The following is a 23,022-nucleotide window of genomic DNA, read 5'->3' on the forward strand; positions in this document are numbered from 1 at the left end:
ATTTCAATCCCAAGTAATACTGCCTAAAAAGTAACTAACTTACACCCAAAAAAAACACATTAAGTAATTGGAAAAAGTATTGCTGATTTAGCTGTCTAAAGAGAATTATGCAAGCTGGTGTACTGTAGGAAGTAAAAAATAATAATAATAATAATAAATAAATAATAGCTGGGCGAGAATTTTAGCTACTTGGGAGGCTGAGGCACAAGAATCACTTGAATCCAAGAGGTGGAGGTTGCAGTAAGCTGAGATTGCGCCACTGCACTCCAGCTTGGGTGATAGAGTAAGACTTTGTCTCAAAAAAAAAAAAAAAAAAAAAAAGAATTATGTTCTGGGCATATAAACCACAGGAACACTTGCGTGTATATGTTAGATAATACAACAATATTCAGTGCAGCATTAAAAAAAAGGTAGATCTAAAGACATGGAAAAATGTCCATAACATATAAATTAAAAATAAAAGCAAGTTAGAAAAGAATACATAATCCTACTTCTGTAAAAAAAAAAAAAAAATCCATTCAAAATATGCAAAGTATTTGCATATGTGTAAATATATGAACACATTGTGTAAACAAAAAACGTTTTTTTACAATAGACCTGTATTAGCTTTTTTCTTAAATTCCAAAGTATTTTAAAAGCATTGTTAATTTTACTCAGTGCCAAAATTATCTTCCTACTATACATTCATGCAGAACTTTTCTACGCAAGCTTTGATTTTAGAATTGAAACATTAAAGCGGTAGTCTTTAATGAAGAGACCAAAAGTTCCCACTAACTACCTGAGAATTAAATTAATTTCATTCTATGAATGAAATATTGTGTTAACAATTTTTAATTAAATAACCAATAATTAACATATTTCTGGTATTTAAATTTTTTTTAATAAAAGCATACAGAAAGTATAAAGTGAAAACTCCTGACATTCCTTTTCCCCAATTTTATTTCTCCTTCCCTAAGGGTAACCACTACTATCTGTCCTTTCATTTTGTATTTTATATACACACATGTAGACACAAACGCACACACAGTGCCCAAATAAATATACGGTTTAACAATTTTTCACATATAAATAAATGGGGTAAGGCAGTACATACACACTGTTCTACAATTTGCTTTTTTCCCCCACTGACAAACTACTTTGAAATTCTTCCAGGTCTGTACAGGCACATTTAACTGATTGGGTTTTTTTTGTTGTTTTGTTTGAGACAGGGTTTCACTCTGTCGCCTAGGTTGGAGTGCAGTGGCGCGATCTCGGCTCACTGCAACCTCCACCTCTCAGGTTCAAGTGATCCTCCAGCCTCAATCTCCTGAGTAGCTGAGATTTCAGGCACACACCACCACGCCCAGTTAATTTTTGTATTTTTAGTAGGACAGGGTTTCACCAGGTTGGCCAGTCTGGTCTCAAACTCCTGGCCTCAAGTGATCCACCCACCTCGGCCACGCACAGTGCTAGGATTATAGGCATGAGCCACCATGCCCAGCCTGTTTTTTTTCTTGTTTTTTTTTGAGGCAGAGTCTTCCTCTGTTGCCCAGGCTGGAGTTCAGTGGTGCTATCTTGGCTCACTGCAACCTCTGCCTCCCAGGTTCAAGTGATTCTCCTGCCTCAGCATCCCAAGTAGCTTGGATTACAGGCATAAGCCACCACGTCTGGCTGATTTTTTTGTATTTTTAGTAGAGACGGGGTTTCTCCATGTTGCCCAGGCTGGTCTCAAACTCCTGAGCTCAGGAAATCTGCCCACCTTGGCCTCCCAGAGTGCTGGGATTACAGGCATGAGCCACCTCACTCAGCCTAACTCATTGTTTTTAACAGCTTTATTACAGTCTATGGTATTTTTGTGCCATCATTTACATAATCAGTGTTTTGTTGACGGTTATTTAGATTGTTACATCTGAAAATATCTTCCAGAATATGTCTAAAATTAGAAACACAGAGTCAAAAGGAATGTATTTTAAAATGTCAACAGATACTGTTTACATTGCCCTTCAAACAGGCTGCGCCAATTTATATTCCATCCTCAGTGCCCATTTCTTCAAAGTCTCACCAACCTACATATCCTTCATCCAATCTGATGGGTGAAACATCTCTCTCTCTCTCATTTTAGCATTTTCCTGATTACTTGTGAAGTTAAAGAGCCTTTCACATACTTATTGCTGTGTTTAGTTCTTCTACAAATAAAATACATATTTTTCGCTAATTTTTCTATTAAGATTTGGTCTTTTTCTATTAATTGGTTCACAAGAATATAATCAATTTTTGAAGTTTTTTTGTTTGATTTCCTTGGGTTTGATAGATCTATGGTCAAGTCGTAGAAACTTATAAAAATTTTTCATTTTTTCATTTCCTATTTCTCATCTTTTACCTCTAATCTTTTTTTTTCTTTTTTCTTTTGGTTGCTGTGTTGCCCAAGTTGGAGTGCAGTGGCGCGATCTTGGCTCACTGCAACCTCTGCCTCCCTGGTTAAAACGATTCTCCTGCCACAGCCTCCTGAGTAAGTGGGATTACAGGCACCCACCACCACTCCCAGCTAATTTTTGTATTTTTGGTAGAGACGTTTCACCATGTTGGCCAGGCTGGTCTTAAACAAGTGATCCACCCACGTCAGCCTCCCAAAGTGCTGGGATTACAGGCGTAAGCCACCGCGCCCGGCCTTTTCACCTCTAATTTCTAATTGCTATTAGCTGCATCACCAGTACTAGGTTTGAGGCATCTGTATAACATCGCTGAAGCTTCTTACTCTTTAGACTAAAAACTTGACACAATTACTAAAAAGAACGTAATTTTTTAATTTAAATTTTGTTTTTCTTGTCAACAAAAGGGAAGCATTATAGTGCCCACTTAATGCAGACTACTGGCCTAGGTTTTTTGGGTTTCTTCCAGGTGTGTTTCTTTAGGACAGAGGCTCCCTATTGCCCAGGCTGGTCTCAAACTCCTGACCTCAAATGATCCTCCCAGTTCAGCCTCCCGAGTTGCTGGAATTACAGGCATGAGCCACCGTGCATGGCTATAGCTTAGGTGTGATCACTCACTCTATCACTTAGTAGTTATAGTACTTAGACAAGTTACTTAAACTAAGTCTCACTTTCTTCATTCATAAAGTAAGAATTTAATATCTTCATAGTCTCCTGTGAGGACTGAGAGAGCATTCTTATAAAGCACTTAGCACAACACTCTCCACTAAGAGCTCAATAAACATTACCAATTTTAGTATTATAGCTACCAAGAGACAGCTGTATAAGAGTTGCATAGATTGGCACTACTAAAAAGAAACAAAATTTTGCTTGGCATGGAAAATTATTTGTGCTATCTTTCATTCATATATGCTCCCTACACGGTAAATAATCAAAGTGGAATGGTTTTCAAGAAACCTAAAAATTTCAGTCTCTACAGGGCAAAGTGCCATACCAAATTTGCTTCTAAACCAGCATACTCAACACACAGAGGCTTAATCACAATTACACGTATACTATACTTACGATTTTTGTGGCCTAGTGTCATAATTCTATCCATATCATCAGCATTATTTACCACATAAGCTGATAAATCTTTGATATAAACTCCCACATCAGGTCTTTCTTTAACCTAAAAAAAAAAAATTAAGACTTCATACTATATCAATAACTCTCCCACAGTTATTTATTGAGGATCTCCTATGTGTTGGACACTCTACTAGACAGGGGGGATATAGTGATGAGTAAGACAGACACTGTTCCTACATGCATGGAGATGTCAGTCTATAGGAAGAACATACAAATGAAGAAGTATACACAAAAATTATTTTATTTCAATTGTGATGACATGAAGAAAAATACAGAAAAAGTACAGAACACTAAGCTAGTTAAGGAGATAGGATAAAATTCCCCAAGATGATGTTTAAGCTAAAATTTCTTTAAATAAAAAGGAGGTAGACAGTCAATTGAGGTAGGAGAAGAAGAAAATGTGCAAGAACCCTGAAATAAGAAAAAACTAGGCACTTAACAACAAACCGAAAAAGACAATGTGGTTGGAGAGAGCAGGAAACAGGGAAAAACAGGTGAGACATCTGGTTATATAGGAAGGCAGAGACAAGTTTAGAATAGTTTTTGGTCTTTATGGTAAGAATAATTTGGAGAATTTCAAGCAACTGAGGGAAATAATCAGATCTATGGTATCAATGTTAAAATATGATCTTTCTGTGAATTACCTTACGAGAATTTTTAACCAAATTTGAAAAAGGTATTTAGGATGGATTTACCTAAATTACAAGTAGCGCTGTATAAACAAAATTCACTTTGAAGGTTCAGAGTCACCTCTACAAACCAACAGAATGAAAAGTGAAACTGGGGCAGAAGTCTGTGGCTGCCAGTGGGAAAAATCATTCCACGGGTAGGAAAACCTCATAGACATCAAAGACAAACGAAAATGTGATAAACAATTCCAGGAGAAAAAGTTATAAGCGCAGACACTCAACATTCCAGTTGTTGATTTTCAATGTTGTGTGTGTGTGTAAGCGCACCTTTTATAACAATTGATAAGATAAATTTAGAAATTAGGAAAAATCCTTTATCTGTCATGGGATATAAATTAAGCCCTAATTTTATTAGTAGTAAAAAAAAAAAGTGTGATGATCTCTATAAACCAGTGGATTTTAGACCTTGCTCTGAAAAGCCCTAGAGGGTCCATGGTGGCACTGAAGGGGCCACTGTAGGAGTTCAGGGGTCTTCAGGCCCAGAGAAGTTCTAAAGAGAAGGGCGCTTTCATGAATTTTACACATTGAGCTTCCACATAAGGTCTAGTTTGATGAAAGTGTTTAAATGCTTTACACCTTTTAAAAGGTTTGAAAACTATTGGTCTATATCAATACTTCTCAAAAAATCTGTGGTAAGGGATGTATATATTTGTAATACGATAATTTTGTAAAATACAAAAATCATGCACTTGGATGCCATGGCCAATGTCAAATTGCTATGAAAGCTTTTAAGCAACTACTCTCAGTTTTTGTATTCATTCTCACTGCAGACTGAAAACGGACATTCTTCAAACTGATATCTGTCTGCAGACTCGTGGTCTTTTCCAGTCACTATATGATACTAATTCAAAATTCGATTAATAAGTATATTCAACTAATAACTGATTAAATATGAAAGATGAAGAAAGAAAATATAATTCCAAATCTGTGAAAGTTAAAAAACTGGATAGAAATGCTACCAAAGAATTTTTATCATAAAAAACATAGGAATTCAATATCTATGACAAACACAGTTTATAACAATGGATCTCAATGGAAACAGTTACCCTCTTGTCCTAGAATGTTTTAGGAATTTGCACAAGAGTTTCTGGTTCACTTGAGGACACTGTAGTATTGACAGGCAGGGATCAGGGATACTAAATATCCTGAAATAAGTGGGACAGTCTCACCCAATGAAGAACTGTCCCACACAATTTTGAATGTCCTACCAGATATTCACATGGTAAAAAAAAACTACTTATAATTATTTGAGTCTAGACCCAGATAATTATATCTGAGTCTGTCATATGTAACTTTATTTCACATATAAAGACAAAGTGCTTTTCCATATAGCAATAATAGGAGAACACAGAAAAACTGAGGAAAGAATTGTACTTTAGGCCGGGCGCGGTGGCTCAAGCCTGTAATCCCAGCACTTTGGGAGGCCGAGACGGGCGGATCACGAGGTCAGGAGATCGAGACCATCCTGGCTAATATGGTGAAACCCCGTCTCTACTAAAAATACAAAAAACTAGCCGGGCGAGGTGGTGGGCGCCTGTAGTCCCAGCTACTCGGGAGGCTGAGGCAGGAGAATGGCGTAAACCCGGGAGGCGGAGCTTGCAGTGAGCTGAGATCCGGCCACTGCACTCCAGCCTGGGCGACAAAGCGAGACTCCGTCTCAAAAAAAAAAAAAAAAAAAAAAAAAAGGAATTGTACTTTATTTTGCTCCAAACTCTACCAAGAGCTAGTCACTATTTTAAAAGACCATGTCATTGACAATAACACCAATCAAGGGGTTTAGATCAACAATACAACATACCTGTTGACACTGCATTTGAAGCTGTTACAATTTTGATTCTATATGCCTCTATTTTATTATGTCATCAAGTGTGGTCACATCTAAGCATTTACATACCTAAATTTATTTTTAATTACTTGTATTCTCCTTTATATTACGGTAGGGTAGTATATGAATTTTTTTAAAGTATGTGTATAGGTAGATTTTATTAATGTCACTTATGAATTTTATTTCAGGACAGTCAAAAGAGCATTACAAAATGTACGTTATTTAGAAAGGAGCACTGGGTCTAACAGAGTTGAGAACCATTGACAAGAATCTTCCTGAGAATAAATCTGATCTATAATTACTGGTACAAAAATGGAAATGTTCTTTCCAAATGATTTTTTCCTAGAATTTGCATAAGACAACAAATTTTTTAGGACATGAAAGCACAGAATTAATCAGAACTAAAGTTGAAAACTAGCAACAAAGAAATTTGTTTCTATATTTGCTATATAAATGGTATCAGAGAATAAGGCTTCATGAAGGTCCAACAAGCACAAACAATCCTTAATTACATTGCTCCAAAAACTCCGTTTATGCAGTAAACTCAAAAAGAAAAAAAAAGCTAATATTTATTATTTTATGTCAGGCATTGATTTAAACACTTTGATCTGTTAATGTTGGTAATAATCCTATGAAGTAGATACCATTATTATTTCCATTTTTATGGCCAAACCAAGGCTCACAGATATTAAGTAACTTGCTCAAGATCAGAGCCAGAATTCAAGCTAAGATGGTAGACTGCTAGAATCACCTTCTTAATCCTAGATGATACTGCCATTCACTTGCTATGTGACCTTGAGCAAGTCAAGAAACCCCTCTAAATTTCAGTTTCCACATCACTAAAATCGAACTGCTGGGAAGATTAAATGAAATTAATTATTTACTACTACCAACAACTATCAATTACTGCACTGGATGCCTATATCATATTACAAGAGCTCAGCAACGCTGGCTGCTGTTCTACACATGCTCTATACTATCCTACAATGGCAGCTACTGCTGTTCTACATGTTACTCTACATACGTTATTCTCCTCTATTTTACTGGTGATGCAATCCAACTAAAATTCCAGGATTAACCTTTTCCTTGCTGTATGTCTCACATCTTAAAATACTAAAGTATGCAGCAATATCAAATTTACCAATCATTTACCACCTGACTCAGCAATCCTGCTTCAGTAATTTATCCCCAGATATGTCTGCAGATGTACGACATTATATATGTACTAGGTTATTTAAAATATAAAAAGCAACTTCTGTGTAAAAAAAGAAGGGGGACCTTAATTTAGTAAACATTCTACTGCTTTGGAAAAAGTACTCCACCAATTTCAATTATCCTTACCTCTAACCTTTGTGTCTGATCCTTGCCCAAAAGGTCACGAACTTCTTCATTATATATTTCCAAATAAGACACTCGAACCAAAAATCTATAAATAAAACATCATTTTTAAAAAGTCGAGGAGAGTGGAATATTTGTAAGAGCCGTTTTAAAACATGTTTATAAAATTTATACCTATGTGCCTTTTCTGTGTTTGTACTTCTCAATACTAGAAAATAAAAGAATTTCCTTTTACCTTGTATCACCCTCTGCTTTTGCAATATGACCAAATATGTGAGCAAATGAATTGGGAATTATTCCTCTAAGTTCAGGAACAGCTCGAACACCTTCCATGGTAAAAGTTTTGCCTGTTCCAGTTTGTCCATATGCAAAAATAGTCCCTGAAAATGATGAAGAGAATCAGTTACTTCTTAAAAGTCTAATGCTACAGAACAATAGCTCTTAAAATTAATTCCTTTGACACTGTGATGTAATTTCTTCCCTGGATTCAAAATTTATTCTCACACAAGTTTCACCTTTATTATCAACAATTACACTGTGTAGTCTGTACCACATGCACAAAGCACTGTTACAGCACCAGAGTCAATGAGAGATATCCCTAATAATTAATAAAAAGCATCCCAAGTCCTAAATGCAAAAATCTTCCAATATATCTAGTTATGAGACATTTCTTATCATGTGTATATAAAGTACTTATTGTGGACATTAAACTGGAGAAGGTATTATAAGCACAGCAAAAGAATACAGGCTCTAGAGTGGAAAGACCTGTCTCAAATCACATCTGCCACTTTTTAGCCACTGACCTTGGACAAGTTATCTACCCAGAGACTGTCTCCTCAACGGTAAAATGGGGATAAGAAAACTCGCCACTGATAGTAAGAACCAAATGAGACAATTTCCTTCAAGTAACCAACACAACATCTCATAGAAAGTATCAGTAAAATGATAGCTTTTTTTCTTAGTCCTAAAATAAGTGTATTTTTAAACAATTGTTTTAAAGTAACAACTGTAAGAAACAGAGTTAACAAAAAGATGACAATACAATTATTACAGGTAATTACAGATAAAATCTCAACTTTCTAAATACCTAAATTCATTCATTCAACAAATATTTACCATACCTGAGTTTGGCATTGTGCTAGGCACTAGAGACAGAATGACAAGACAAATGCAATCCTTAATCTTATGATGTGTATACTCTTGGGTTTATCATGATAATGAGTATTCAGAATGAGAAACACGGAGTTCAAGATGGGAGTCAGGGACATCAACTGGGCAGAGGAATTGTAGTGGGAAAAAGGGAGAGAGGGTCAGGGAAGACTTTCCAGAAGAGGTAAGGTTTAGATCTGAAATACAAGTAAGAATCAGATAGGAACAGTGTGGACAGTAAGAGGCAAGAAAAAGAATGGAAATTTTGAGGACTGAAATGAGACAAGAATGGAAGAAACAGAGATAGAAAGGGAAGGTGGATACAGGCAGAGCTAGAGAAACTGACAATGCCATAATCACACAGTGTAATAAGGACCATATTAAACTTTTTAGACCTTATCCTAAAAGCAACATGAAGCCATAGAATGATTTTTCAATCAAAGGAGTGACATCATGATCACTATGGCTATATTGTGGATGAAGAATTGGAGAAAAGCAAGGGTAGATGTGGGGAAACAGAGGGCTGGAGTAGTTGGCCAGGACACAGTATAGTAAGAGAAGATAGCCTTGGATGTGATGGCATATATGAAAATGGTTCCTCAACTATTACTACTCTATTCAGTTAACCTCAACTTTTCTCAGACTTTTTTTTGTGGAAATAATCATAACATACTTTTCAGACTTTTCTGTGAAAATAAATGAATCATACCAGAAGCCATTTTTTACACACGGGAATAAAAAAGTCTCAATTTTTTCAAACTGACTAAATATTTCAAACTCTGCTATTAGGAATATAACACTACACTCAAAGAAGTGGAAAATATGAACTCATAGACTGCATTTCAGAATAGACACATTAAATTATTAAATAAAAAATAAAGCTTATTTTTTATTTAATAATTTAATGTGTCTATTGAGTAAGGACAACAGCTGTCACTTACTGATAATTTGCTATGTGCTAGGCCATGTACTTTACTTTTTTTTTTTTTTTAAGAGATGAGGTCTTGCCCTGTCACTCAGACTAGAGTGCAGTGGCATGATCATAGCTCACTGCAACCTCAAACTCCTGGGCTCAAGAGAATCCTCCTGCCTCAGCCTCCTGAGTAGCTGGGATTACAGCTGTACCTCCCAGTTATGTTTGCATTCTTATTTAACTTCCATCCCAATCCTAAGAGATAGGCACTATTTATTATTATTAATATTATTTAAAAATAATAAACAATGGCCAGGCGGGGTGGCTCATGCCTATAATCCCAGAATTTTGGGAGGCCAAGGAGGGCGGATCACTTGAGGTCAGGAGTTTGAGACCAGCCTGGCCAACACGGTGAATCCCCACCTCTACTAAAAATACAAAAATTAGCCGGGTGTGGTGGCGCACGCCTGTAGTCCCAGCTACTTGGGAAGGTGAAACACAAGAATTGCTTGAACCTGGGAGGCAAAGGCTGCAGTGAGCCAAGATTGCACCATTGCACTCTAGCCAGTACCACTGCACTCTAGTCAGGGCGACAGAGTGAGACTCTGTCTCAAAAAATACAGTAAATAAATAAATAAAAACAATAAACTATATTCTGGGCTGGGTGCCGTGGCTCATGCTACAGTCCCAGCACTTTGAGAGGCTGAGGTAAGAGAATTACCTGAGCCCAGCCTAGGCAACCCAGTGAGACCCCATCTCTACAAAAAATTTTAAAAATTAGCCAGGTGTGCATAAAAAGGAACGAAATAATGGCACTGGCAGCAACCCAGCTGGGACTAGAAACTATTATTCTAAGTGAAGTAACTCAGGAATGGAAAACCAGACATCGTATATTCTCACTTACAAGTGGGAGCTAAGCTAGGAGGATGCAAAGGCGTAAGAATGATACAATGGACTTTAGGAACTCAGGGGAAAGAGTGGGAGGGGGGTGAGAGATAAAAGACTACACACTGGGTACAGTGTACACTGCTTGGGTGATGGGTGCACCAAAATCTCAGAAACAACCACTAAAGAACTTATTCATGTAACTAAACACCCCCTGTTCCCAAAAACTTAATTGAAATTAAAACTAAATTTAAAAAAAAAAATTAGCCAGGCAAGGTAGGATGCACCTATAGTCTCAGCTACTGGGAAGGCTGAAGCCAGAGAATCACTTGAGCCCAGGAGGTTGAGGCTGCAATGAGCCGTGACAGTGCCACTGCACTCCAGCCTGGGTGACAGGGTGAGACCTTGTCTTGAAAAAAACAAAAACAAACAAAAAACAACAACTAAAAGAAAAACTATATTCTGGGTCATAAAACAAGTCCTAATAAATTTAAAAAGGTTCAAGGCACATAAAGTTGTTCTCTAACTAAACTGAGATTAAGTTAGAAATCAATAACCGAAAATCTCTAGAGAATCTAAAAATATTTGGAAACTAACACATTTCTAAATAACCTAGGATCAAAGAAGAAATCAGGAGGTAAAATAATATTTTGAACTACATGAAAATGAAAACACAGTATGTCAAAATCTGTAGGATGACACTAAAACAGCACTCAGTGGCAATCTATAGCATTAAACTCCCATATTAGGAAAAAAGGTCTCAAAACAATGGCCTCAGCTTCCACTTTAAGTAGAAAGAAAAGAGGAAAGTAAGCCCAAAGTAAGAGAAAAAAAAAAAAAAAAGATCAGAGCAGAAATAGATGAAATAGGAAACATAAAAACAGAAAGAAAATTAATAAAACCAAAGGCTGGTTCTCTGAGAAGACTGATAAGATTGATAAACCTCTAGTCAGACTAATCAGGAAAAAAAGAAAATACTAAGTTACCAATATCAAGAATGAGAAAAGTTATACCAGTACGTTCAACATACTAAAAGAATAATAAGGGAATAGTATAAACAACTTTTTGCCAATGAATTTGACAACTTAGATGAAACAGACTAATTCTGTGAAAGACAAGCTACCAAACCTCACTTAAGAAAAAACTGACCAGGCACAGTGGCTCACGCCTATAATCCCAGCACTCTGGGAGGCCAAGGCAGGCGGATCACCTGAGGTCAGTAGTTTGAGACCAGCCTGACCAATATGGTGAAACCTGTCCCTACTAAAAATACAAAAATTAGCCAGGCATGGTGGCGTGTGCCTGTAATCCCAGCTACCCAGGTGGCTGAGGCAGGAGAATCGCTGGAACCCGGGGAAGGAGAGGCTGCAGTGAGGCGAGACTGCGCCACTGCACTCCAGCCTGGGCAACAGAGCAAGACTCCGTCTCAAAAAAAAAAAAAAAAGAAAAAGAAAAAATAGATAACCTGGCCAGGCATGGTAGCTCACGCCTGTAATCCCAGTGACTTGCAAGACTGAGATGGGAGGACTGGTTGAGTCCAGGAGTTCAAGACCAGCTTAGGAAACATAGTTTCTTATCTCTACCAAAAAAATAAAAAATAAAAATAAAATTAGCTGGGCATGGTGTGGTGGCACACACATATAGTCCCACCTACTCAGGGGGCTGAAGTGGGAGAATTGCTTGAGCCCGGGAGGTAGAGGCTACAGGGAGCCACAATCACACCACTGCACTCCAGCCTGGGCGATAGAGACCCTGTTTCAAGAAAAAAATAATAATAATAGAAAAAAATTAGCCAGGCATGGTAGCACACACCTGTAGTCTCAGTTATTGGGGAGGCTGAGGTGGGAGGATTGCTTAAGCCCAGGAAGTGGAGGTTGCAGGGAGCTGTGATTGTGCCACTGTACTCCAGCCTGGGTAACAGAGTGAGACCCTGACTAAAAAAGGAAAAGAAAAAATACATAATCTGAATAGTCTTATGTCTATTAAAGAAATTGAATCAATAGTCGAAAACCTTCCCACAAAGAAAACTTCAAGCCCAGATGGCTTTACTGATGAATTCTACCAAACATTTAAGAAATAATACCACTTCTAAACAAATTCTTCTAGAAAACTGAAAAGAAGGGGATACTTTCTAACTCATTCTATGAAACTAGCATTATCACAATACCCAAACCAGAAAAAGGCATTAGAAGGAAACTACATACTTGCATCCCTCATGAACATGGATGCCAAATTTTTTTTAATTTAGCAAATAAATCTAACAATATATGAACAGAACAATGCATCATGACCAAGTAGCAAAGCTAGTTTCACATTCAAAAATCAATCAATGTCATTTACCATATTAACAAACCTTTAAAAAAAAGATTATTTCAATAGGTGCAGAAAAAAATGATATTTGACAAAATCCAATATACAATCCAAAAACTCTCAGCAAACTAAGAACAGAAGGGAACTTCCTCAAACTTACAAAGGATATCTGTTAAAATCTACAGACATCATCATACTGGTGAAAGAATGAATGCAGTTTCCCTAAGGTCAGGAACAAGACCAAAATGTCCACTCTCACCATTTCTAGTCAACATTTACTGGAGGTTCTAGTCTCCAGGTGCTATCAGGTAACAAAAATAAATTTAAGGAAACTGGAAAGGACAAAGTAAAAACTGTCTTTACTTGCAAACGACATTTTTTTTTTTTTTTTGAGACAGGTTTGCTCTGTTGCCCAGGCTGGAGTGCAGTGGCGCGATCTCGGCTCACTGCAAGCTCCGCCTCCTGGGCTCACACCATTCTCCTGCCTCAGCCTCCCGAGTAGCTGGGACTACAGGCGCCCGCCACCACACCCGGCTAATTTTTTGTATTTTGTTTAGTAGAGATGGGGTTTTACCGTGTTAGCCAGGATGGTCTCGATCTCCTGACCTCGTGATCCTCCTGCCTCGGCCTCCCAAAGTGCTGGGATTACAGGCGTGAGCCACCGCACCCGGCCCATTTTTGTTTGTTTGTTTTGAGAGAGTCTCACCCTGTCACCCAGGCTGGAGTGCAGTAGCGTGATCTTGGCTTACTGCAACCTCCGCCTCCAGGGTTCAAGTGATTTTCCTGTCCCAGCCTCCCAAGTAGCTGGGATTACAGGCATGTGCCACCATGCCTGGCTAATTTTTTTTATTTTTAGTAGAGACAGGGTTTCACCATGTTGGTCAGGCTGGTCTTGAACTCCTGACCTCGTGATCCACCTGACTTGGCCTCCAATGTGCTGGGATTACAGGCGTGAGCCACTGTGCCTGGCCAACATATTCTTACATGGAGAAAATCCTACAAAATTTACAAAAAATCCAAAACATAAAAAAAGTACTAGAATTAATAAGCAAGTTTAGCAAAGTTGCAGGATACAAGGTCAATATACAAAAATCAATTGTGGGTACTAAGAGGGCAGTTATCAAAAAGATAATAACAAGTGCTGGCAAAGATGTGAAGAAATCAGAAACCTCACACATTGCTGATGGGAAGAGAAAATGGTGTAGCTACTGTAGAAAAGTTTGGCAGCTCCTCAAAACGTTAAAGAGTTACCATGTGACCCAGTAATTCCACTCTTAGGTATATACCAAGAGAAACTAAACATATTTTCACACAAAAATCTGTAAAAGAATGTTCAAAGTAACGTTATCTGTAATAGCTAAAAAGCAGAAACAACAAATGTTCATCAACTAATAAATGGATAAACAAAATATGATATATCTATACAATATTATTCAGACATAAAAAGTAATGAATTGCTGGCCATGTGCAGTGGCTCACACCTGTAATTCCAGCACTTTGGGAGGCCGAGGCGGGTGGATCACAAGGTCAGGAGTTCGAGACCAGCCTGGCCAATATAGTGAAACCCCCATCTCTACTAAAATAAAAAAATTAGCTGGGCATGGTGGCGGGCACCTGTAGCCCCAGCTACTCGGGAGGCTGAGGCAGGAGAATCACTTGAACCCAGGAGGCAGAGGTTGCAGTGAGCCAAGATCACACCACTGCAATCCAGCTTGGGTGACAGAGCAAGACTCCGTCGCAAGAAAAAAAAAAAAAAAAAGACCAGGTGCGGTGGCTCACGCCTATAATCCCAGCACTTTGGGAGGCCAAGGTGGGCAGATCACGAGGTCAGGAGATCAAGACCATTCTGGCTAACACTGTGAAACCCCGTCTCTACTAAAAACACAAAAAATTAGCCGGGTGTATTGGCGGGCGCCTGTAGTCCCAGCTACTTGGGAGGCTGACGCAGGAGAATGGCGTGAGCCCAGGAGGCGGAGATTGCGCCACTGTACTCCAGCCTTTCGACAGAGTGAGACTTGTTTCAAAAAAAAAAAAAAGAAGGAATTGCTGATATACGTTTATATGTTACAATACAGATGAAGCTTGAAAACACTGTAAGTGAAATAAGTTATTCACAAAAGGCCACATAGCATATAACTCCATTTACAGAAAATGTCTAGAACAGGCAAACTCATAGAATAGATATAGACAGCAAATTAGTAGTTGCTGGGTTGGGGGAAGGGAGGTGGTAATGGATTGGGAGTGACTGCTAATGGATACAGGGTTTCTTTTTGGAGTGATAGAAATGTTCTGGAAACAGACAGTGGTGACAGCTGCACAACATTGTAAATGAACTAAAAACTATGAACCGTAAAATCATAAATTTGATATTTGAATTTTATCACAAAAGCTACCTAAAGAAATCAAGTTCATCTCTATATATTAGTAACGTACAATCCAAAATTGAAATTATGAAAGCAATCCTATTCACAATAACATCAAAAAAATACTTAGGAATAAATTAATCAAAACAAGTACAAGACTTATACACTAAAAGCTACAAAATACAGATTAGAGAAATTAAGACATAAATAAATGGAGAGAAGCTGGACATGTTAGCTGACATGGGAAATCACAGTGCTTTGAAAGTCCTCAGCAGGAGATTCCTTGAGCCTAGGAGTTCGAGACCTGAGTGAGCAACACAGCAAGACTTAGTTTTTACAAAAACAAAAAAATTAGCCAGGTGTGGTGGTGCACAGCTGTAGTTCTCGTTACTTAGGAGGCAGAAGGGAGAAGATAGCTTCAGCCCAGGAGTTCAAGGCTGCAGTAAGCTATGACCGCACCACTGCACTCCAGCCTGGGCAACAGAGCAAGACCCTGTCCATAATTAATTAATGTTTCAACGTTTTAAATGGAGAGAAGTATCATGTTCATGGACTGGAAGACTCAATATTGTCAGAATGACAATTCAACACAATCCCTATGAAAATCCTAGTAGGATAAACTTCAAAAACATTATTTGATGTGAAAGAAAACAGATAAACAAGGTGACATATTATATGACATTTCAAGAAAAGGCAAAATTACAGTGACAGAAAGCAGATCAATGGTTGCTTGGGGGTGGGTCTGCAAACGGACATAAAGGAACTTTTGGGGATGACAATGGTGTTCTAAAGCTGGATTGTGATGATGGTTTCATAACTGTATACATTTACTACACTCATCAAACTGTACAGTTGCAATAGGTGAATTTACGGCACGTTAATTATGTCTCAATAAGGGTGTTTTTTTAAAAAGTAAATATTCACTTACCATTGTAGCCTTCAAGTACAGAATCAATAATAGGTCTTGCAGTTAAGTTATAAACATCAAGTTGTTTACTCTCTGGTCCAAAAACAGTATCAAAAGTAAATGTCTTCGGAGGTTCATTGGAAGAATCAGTCTTATGTACAGTGATAGTTCCCCTCATCTCATCCACACTGACAGCCTGCTTGTAGCACATTGATTTCTCTCTCTCATTGAGGGGCCGGCACCTAACAACAACCTTCACATTATCGCAGCTTTCTGGCTTCTCTGATTTATTGATCTGTTGGAGATAATATTTACAAATAACGAAAAGAACATTTATTTTTACCCTCAACAGATTAAATGTATAAATTTTAAAAGGCTACTTTGCCACCTCAGTGCCTCGCACACATTAAACACTTCGTAAGTATTTGTTAAATGCAATTAAAGATCTTACATATAAGTGAAAAGTTTATTAAAAGATATAAAAAGGAAAATAGTTTCTTTTAAAACATAAAAGGGAGAGAAAATCTAGTTTACATTTGTGGCAAAGGCTGTACAAGCAGAAACTGAACCAATATATTCTAGATTGTCTTTCTGCACAAAAGTCTCTGACCCAGCGTTTCCTGCCTATAGAAAAACACATGTGACTATGGTTAACAACTTTAACTCAAGAATATAGTAGGACCTCTGTTTCCCCCTGAGACTTTAGTTTTATCCCCTATCATGCATCTGTAAAATGGTTTTTATTATGTAATATATCCATATATGCCTTCTCTACAGAAGACAACAATAAGATAAAGACAGAAATGAAAGTCTAATGGCAAAGAAAAATGCCTTATATTACCTAACCTTATGAGCATTAGTGCATGTAAAGTTTCCATTTCTGAATGTTTTTTTCTTATTTTTGAGACAGAGTCTCACTCTGTCACCCAGGCTGGAGTGCAGTGGCATGATCTCGGCTCACTGCAACCTCTGCCTCCCAGGCTCAAGCGATTCTGCTGCCTCAGCCTTCCCAGTAGCTGGGATTACAGGCGTCCATCACCATGCCCAGCTAATTTTTGTATTTTTAGTTAGTAGAGATGAGGTTTCATTTTGTTGGCCAGGCTGGTCTCAAACTCCTGACCTCAAGTGATCCACCCATCTCGGCCTCCCAAAGTGCTGAGATTACAGGCGTGACCCACCGCACCCAGCTATTTCTGAAATTTTATGATTAAGAAAATATAATGAAACACAATCCTATTATTGAAGTGAAAAGGACAGTTTAGTTGAACAGATACTTGTTAAATTCCTACTGTTTCAGATTCTCTTCTAAGCATTAAAGAGAAACAAATATAAGCCATTGTCATTGACTTTGACATTGTCACTGACAAGTAACAGATTATATCAGTACAATACACTTCTATCTATCTCTGCCTTCATCACACTAGTCTAAATTACCATCATCTTGGCCCTGGATTACTGCCTCCTAACTATATTCCTGAATCTAATTAGATTGCCCTACTGCCTATTCTCCAAATAGCAGTCAGTGTCAACACAAATCTAATCATGTCACTCTCCTACTTAAAAATTCTTCAGTGGTTTCCCATAGATCTCAGGACAAAAACCAGAATCCTTAAGGTGGACTGTAAGGTCTGGCTTCCACCCATGTCTGCTTCTCTGGGCTTATTTCACAAGATATTCTGCCTGACTCATCCATGCCACAGCCACACTGAGCTTCTTGGCCTTTTCTTGTCACCAGGCTCCTCACCACTGGCCTTTCCAGGTGCTGTTTCTTCTACCTAGAACCATCTTCAGTGGCCTCTTCATTTAGCTAACATCTACTTATCCTTCAGAACTCAACAGCCACTTCACCTGGGAAGACTTCCTGACTAGGTCAAATACTCTTATAGGCTCAGAAAGCACCTGCTCTCCCCTTCCTGGACACGAATTTTACTTTTGCTTGTTCCTTATTTGATTAACGTCTTTCTGTCTACACTGGAGGTTGCAAACAGGTAGTCAAGAGGCTGAATTCAGCCCACAAATTTCTTTTGTTTGGTTCATAGTATTTAAAGAGCTTCTGAATTAGTTGCTAAAATTAAGAAATTTCACAAAAATGATTTCTAAAGTCTCTTCTTGGGAGGAAAAAAAAATGACCTGTTATCATCTGCAGACCATCAATCTTACATGGCAATACTTTCCAATTCACCAGAATCCACTTCTCTCTATTGTAGGACACCCACTCACTTCATTCATTAAGGTTTTGTGTCTTATTTCTGCAAATACGTATGATTTTCACCTCTGCCCAAGAAGGCAAGCCTCTCTCTTTCCAGGTTCAAGAACCTGACTGGTTTTGCTCAATGTTGTATCTTCAAGGCCTAGCACGTGGTTGGCGCCCAATATTTATTGAATTAAAAACTTGAAAGCAGTGAACAGGTACAAATATAGAGCGTTTAATCTTAAATGTCAAGCACTGTCCTTCTAGTCTCCTGTGCATTATTTCACGCGGATAACAACCCCATGAGGTAAAGTTTACTTGGGCACTAAGGACCCAGACAGATTAAATAATTATGCCAGGCTTCACAACCACTAAATAAGCGGCCATGGCTCAATTTTCCTCCATGACCCCTAACAAGGGGTCTTACAAGGCCCCATTATTAAGTTCACGATAACAATCTGTGAAATCCTGGAAGATAAACATAACACCGCCACACACACAAAGACACCTACAGGTTTCATTCTGCATCATAAGCTAAAGCGCCACAAGAGAAATGACAGCTCCAGGCTAGGAGAGTCGGAGTCTGGGGCTCGGAATAGGGGCAGGCAGCCTTCGCTCCGCTGCCTCCCTGAGCTTGCTCCGAGGCGCAAAGGCCTAACGAGGTGTGGAGCATCCAAAGAGACCCTCCGTGGCCACCCCCAGACGCCCCGCTCAGCAGGCAGGGCTGCGAGCCAGAGAGCAACCTCCAGCCCAGCGCCTTTTTGATAAGCGGCGCAGGCCCCACGGGACGCAGCAGCGACGAGGGCAGCAGGGCCTGCCCCCAGGCCCCTCTCGAGGCCGGCCGGACGTCCGCGGCCCCGGGGCTGACTAGCCAGGCTCTCCAACCACCTCCGCCGCACGACCGAGCCTGCCCCGCCCCACCCAGGCAGTCAGCCTGCTCCGCGCCTCCATGGCAACGGCCGCGCCCCCGGGCCAGGCCGCGAGGATGAGAAGAAACCCCAGAGGCGAAGCGACTCTCCTCACCGGCATCTTGGCTCCCTCCCGTGCCCGGCGGACGTCCCCGCCCGGGGTCCAGCGAAACGACACCGGGTGCGCAGAAAGGCTGGCCAGAGACTATCGAAGCACCTCGTTAGCGCTCTCGAGACTGCGGCTTCCCGGGCGAGAGCGCCCAGTGCGCAGCCGCATTCCGAGCTCGCCCCGCCCCAAGCCCAGTCTCAGACTCTCATGGCCCTTGAATTACGCCTGCGCGGAGGCTTTCCGAGTCCATCTCCTAGGACTCCAGACAGAGGCCGCGCGTGCGCAATGCTGCCATTCTGCTGCGCTAGAAATGTGGCCCGCACTGAGGCGGAGATAACCTGGCAGCCCCGGGTTGGGAGGAGTAGCAGCTCTTAGGCCCGTCTGCTGGTCCTTGCAATACCCGGAATGTTAAAATCAGTAATAGCAATTGCACATTTTCTCTCATCCGAAGAGTTAAAGACCTCACCTACCTGACCTCGCTTGATTGCTAACTTCCTCAAGACCGGTCTTACCATTAGAAAGTGAGCTCTTAAGGAGGTGGTTTAGTATTTTCACACGTATCTCCAGAGCCTACACAGAGCCTGGCACAGAGTGGGATTTTTATACGTGTTGGTCAAAGAACCAATGATCCGTCCATCCTCTTTCCAGTCCACTTGAATGTGTAATGGGTATTTCAAGTTATTCATGTCCAGAATTGAAATCTTGATCCCCCATCAGTCGCCCCACTACCCCACTCCACCCCCATTAAAAAATTAAAAAGGGCTCCCTCTCATTCTTCCCAGACTTCCTTCGTCTCAATATGTGGGAGCTTAATTCCGACAACTGCTCAGGTCAAAACTGCAAGCTCTTTCATGTGTATGAATAGTGTATCTTTAAATACAGCCTGTTGTATCTGTCTTCGTAGTGGAACCATTTGGCCACTTCTCCCACCACCATCGTCTCTCACATGCATTACTACAGTCGCTTAGAACTGGTTTCCTTGATTGTGTCCTTGTCCCCTTTCAGTGTGCTGGACAAGAGCCAGAGTGCTGGTGCTAAAACATGAATCAGATCTTCTCTTTTCTCTGCTCAAAACCCTCCATTGATTTCCCATCTTACAAAGCTAAAGCCACAAGCCCTACAATCCTCCCTCTTGCTTCTTCTGCACCAGCCCCACCTGGCCTCCTTGTATCATCCAACATTCCCGTCGTGCTTCCATCTTAGCATGCAAGGGCTGTGAGCTTGCAGTAGGAACTGAGGAAAATAATGATAAGGCATTTTACATAGTGCCAGTGTACTGTTCTACATGCTTTCTTTTTTAAATTCATTTAATCCACACAATAACCTTTTGAAATAGATACTATTTATTATTATTTTACAGATAAAGTAATGGCGGCACAGGACCATTAAATAACTTTTCCAAGGTCATACATTCAAACAATGACAGAGCCCAGGTCCAAACCCAGGCAGCCTAGAAAGTTCTTTCCCTAAATAACCACCTGACCCACTCACCTCCTCCAGAAAGTCTTTGTTCACATAATCCCAGTGAATCCAAATATGATTTCCTTATTTAAAACTCCAACCTTCAGCCCCAACTCTTCTTTTTTTCCCTGCCTACTTTATATTTCTCCATAGTACCTATCACCATTCAATATTTTATATATGTACACACATACAAGCTTTACTGAGATATAATTTACACACCATAACATACAATTCACCAATTTAAATTGTACAAGTCAATAGTTCCTACTATATATGGAGTTGTGCATCCATAACCTAGAACATTTTTATCATTTCAAAAAGACACTCTACACTCATAAGCCACTCCCCCTTGCTCTCTGCAACCCTCCTCCCACCCCACTGCCAACATCCCAGACCTAGACAACCACCAATCTACTTTCTATCTCTATGGATTTGCCTATTCTGGACATTTCATATAAATGAAATTACACAATATGCAACCTTTTGTGAGTAACTTCTTTCACTTACAATGTTTTCAAACTTTATCCCTATAGTAGCATATATCAGCAATTTGTTACTTTTTATGGCCGAATAATATTCCATTGTATGGCTATCACATGTTTTTTACCTATTTGTCATTGAAGGATATTTGGTTTGTTTCTACCTTTTGCCTATCATGAATAATGCTGCTACAAGTTTTTGTATGAACCTGTTTTCCTTCCTCTTGGTTACACATCTAGAAGTAGGATTGCTGGATCGTTTGGTAATGCTAATGTTTAACATTTCGAGGAACTGCCAAGTTGTTTTCCACAGTAGTGCACCATTTTAAATTCCCACCAGTAACATGTAAGGTTTACAATTTCTCCACATCCTTGCCAACACTCACTTTTGTGTAAAGTAGTATCTTGCTGGAGTTTTTATTTTCATTTCCCTGATCATAATGATGTTGAGCATTTTTTTCATGTGCTTTTGCAATTTGTATAACTTCTTTGGAGAAATGTTCATTCAAATCCTTTGACCATTTTATTTGTCTTTTCATTATTAAGTTGTAAGAGTTCTCTATATATTCTGAATGCAAAGCCCTTTTCAAGTATATGACATGCAAATATTTTCCCTCATTCTGTGGGTTTTCTTTTTACTTTATTGGTATCGTCCTTTGAAGCACAAGAGTTTTAAATTTTGATCAAGTCCAATTTACGTATTTTTTCTTTTGTCACTATGCTTTTGGTACATATGTAAGAAACCATTTCCTAACCCAAGATCATGAAGATTTACCTAGAGTTTTATAGTTTTAGCTGTCACATTCAGGTATATAATCTATTTTGTGGGGGTTTTTTTGTTGTTGTTTGTTTGTTTTTTGTTTATGAGACAGAGTCTCGTTCTGTCACCCAAGCTGGAGAGCAGTGGCGCGATCTCAGCTCACGGCAACCTCTGCCTCCTGGGGTCAAGCGATTCTCCTGCCTCAGCCTCCTGAGTAGCTGGGATTACAGGCATGAGCCACCACAGCAGGCTAATTTTGTATTTTTGTAGAGGTGGTTTCTCCATGTTGGTCAGTCTGGTCTCAAACTCCCGACCACAGGTGATCCACCCACCTCAGCCTCCCAAAGTGCTGGGATTACAGGCATGAGCCACCGTGCCTGGCCCTATTTTGAGTTACTTTTTGTATACAGTGTGATGGAGGGATTCAAATTCATTCTTCTGTATGTGAATATCCAGCTGTCCCAGAACCATTTGCTGAAAAGACTATTCTTGTCTATAGCCATACCACCCTGAATGAGCCTGATCTTGTCTGAAAAAACTATTCTTTACCCCATTGAACTGGCACCTTTGTTAAACTGATCATTTTAACAAGATAGACCCTCGATTCTAGTCCACTGATGTATAGTCCATCCTAATACCAATACCACACTGTCTTGACTACTTTATGTTAGTAGTAAGTTTTGAAATTAGATAGGGTGGGGCCTCCAACTTTCTTCTTTTTCAAGATTGTTTTGGCCATTTTGAATCCCTTGAATTTCTTTAAGAATTTCAGGAACACTTTGTCAATATCTGCAAAAAGACAGCTGGAATTTTAACAGGGATTATGCAAAATATATAGATTAAATTGGAGAGTATTGCCATTTTAACAATTTAAGTCTTCCTACCCATGAACACAGAATGTCTTTCCATTTATTTAGGTTTTCTTTAATTTCTTTTAGTGATGTTTTGTAGTTTCAATGTATACATTTTACATTTTTTTATTATATTAATATTTTTCCCAAATATTTTATTTTTTGTTTGTTTTTTGAGATGGAGTCTCAATCTGTGGCCCAGGCTGGAGTGCAATGGCACAGTCTCGGCTCACTGTAACCTCCACCTCCCCGCCGAGTTCAAGGGATTCTCCTGCCTCATCCTCCCGAGTAGCTGGGATTACAGGCACGTGCCACCATATCCGGCTAATTTTTGTAACAAATATT

At 39.3% G+C, this 23,022-nt stretch overlaps 1 protein-coding gene across 4 annotated transcripts in view; it reads right to left on the bottom strand.

The window, feature by feature from the left end:
* Window positions 1–19,252, bottom strand: part of KIF3A (kinesin family member 3A) — a 49,004-nt gene extending 29,752 nt beyond the window's left edge. For all 4 annotated transcript variants that reach the window (XM_078005177.1, XM_015140755.3, XM_078005176.1 and 1 more), the window contains exons 1-5: window positions 19,130–19,252; window positions 15,937–16,210; window positions 7,624–7,768; window positions 7,392–7,476; window positions 3,474–3,579 (exon numbers count right to left, since the gene is read on the bottom strand). In XM_078005177.1, coding sequence (XP_077861303.1) covers window positions 3,474–3,579; window positions 7,392–7,476; window positions 7,624–7,768; window positions 15,937–16,210; window positions 19,130–19,135 — 616 coding nt within the window. In that variant the 5' untranslated portion in view covers window positions 19,136–19,252. The remainder of the gene's footprint in view (window positions 1–3,473; window positions 3,580–7,391; window positions 7,477–7,623; window positions 7,769–15,936; window positions 16,211–19,129) is intronic.
* Window positions 19,253–23,022: the final 3,770 nt, after the last annotated feature.

Source organism: Macaca mulatta, chromosome 6 (genome assembly GCF_049350105.2).
Source record: "Macaca mulatta isolate MMU2019108-1 chromosome 6, T2T-MMU8v2.0, whole genome shotgun sequence".
NCBI classification, from domain to species: Eukaryota; Metazoa; Chordata; class Mammalia; order Primates; family Cercopithecidae; genus Macaca; species Macaca mulatta.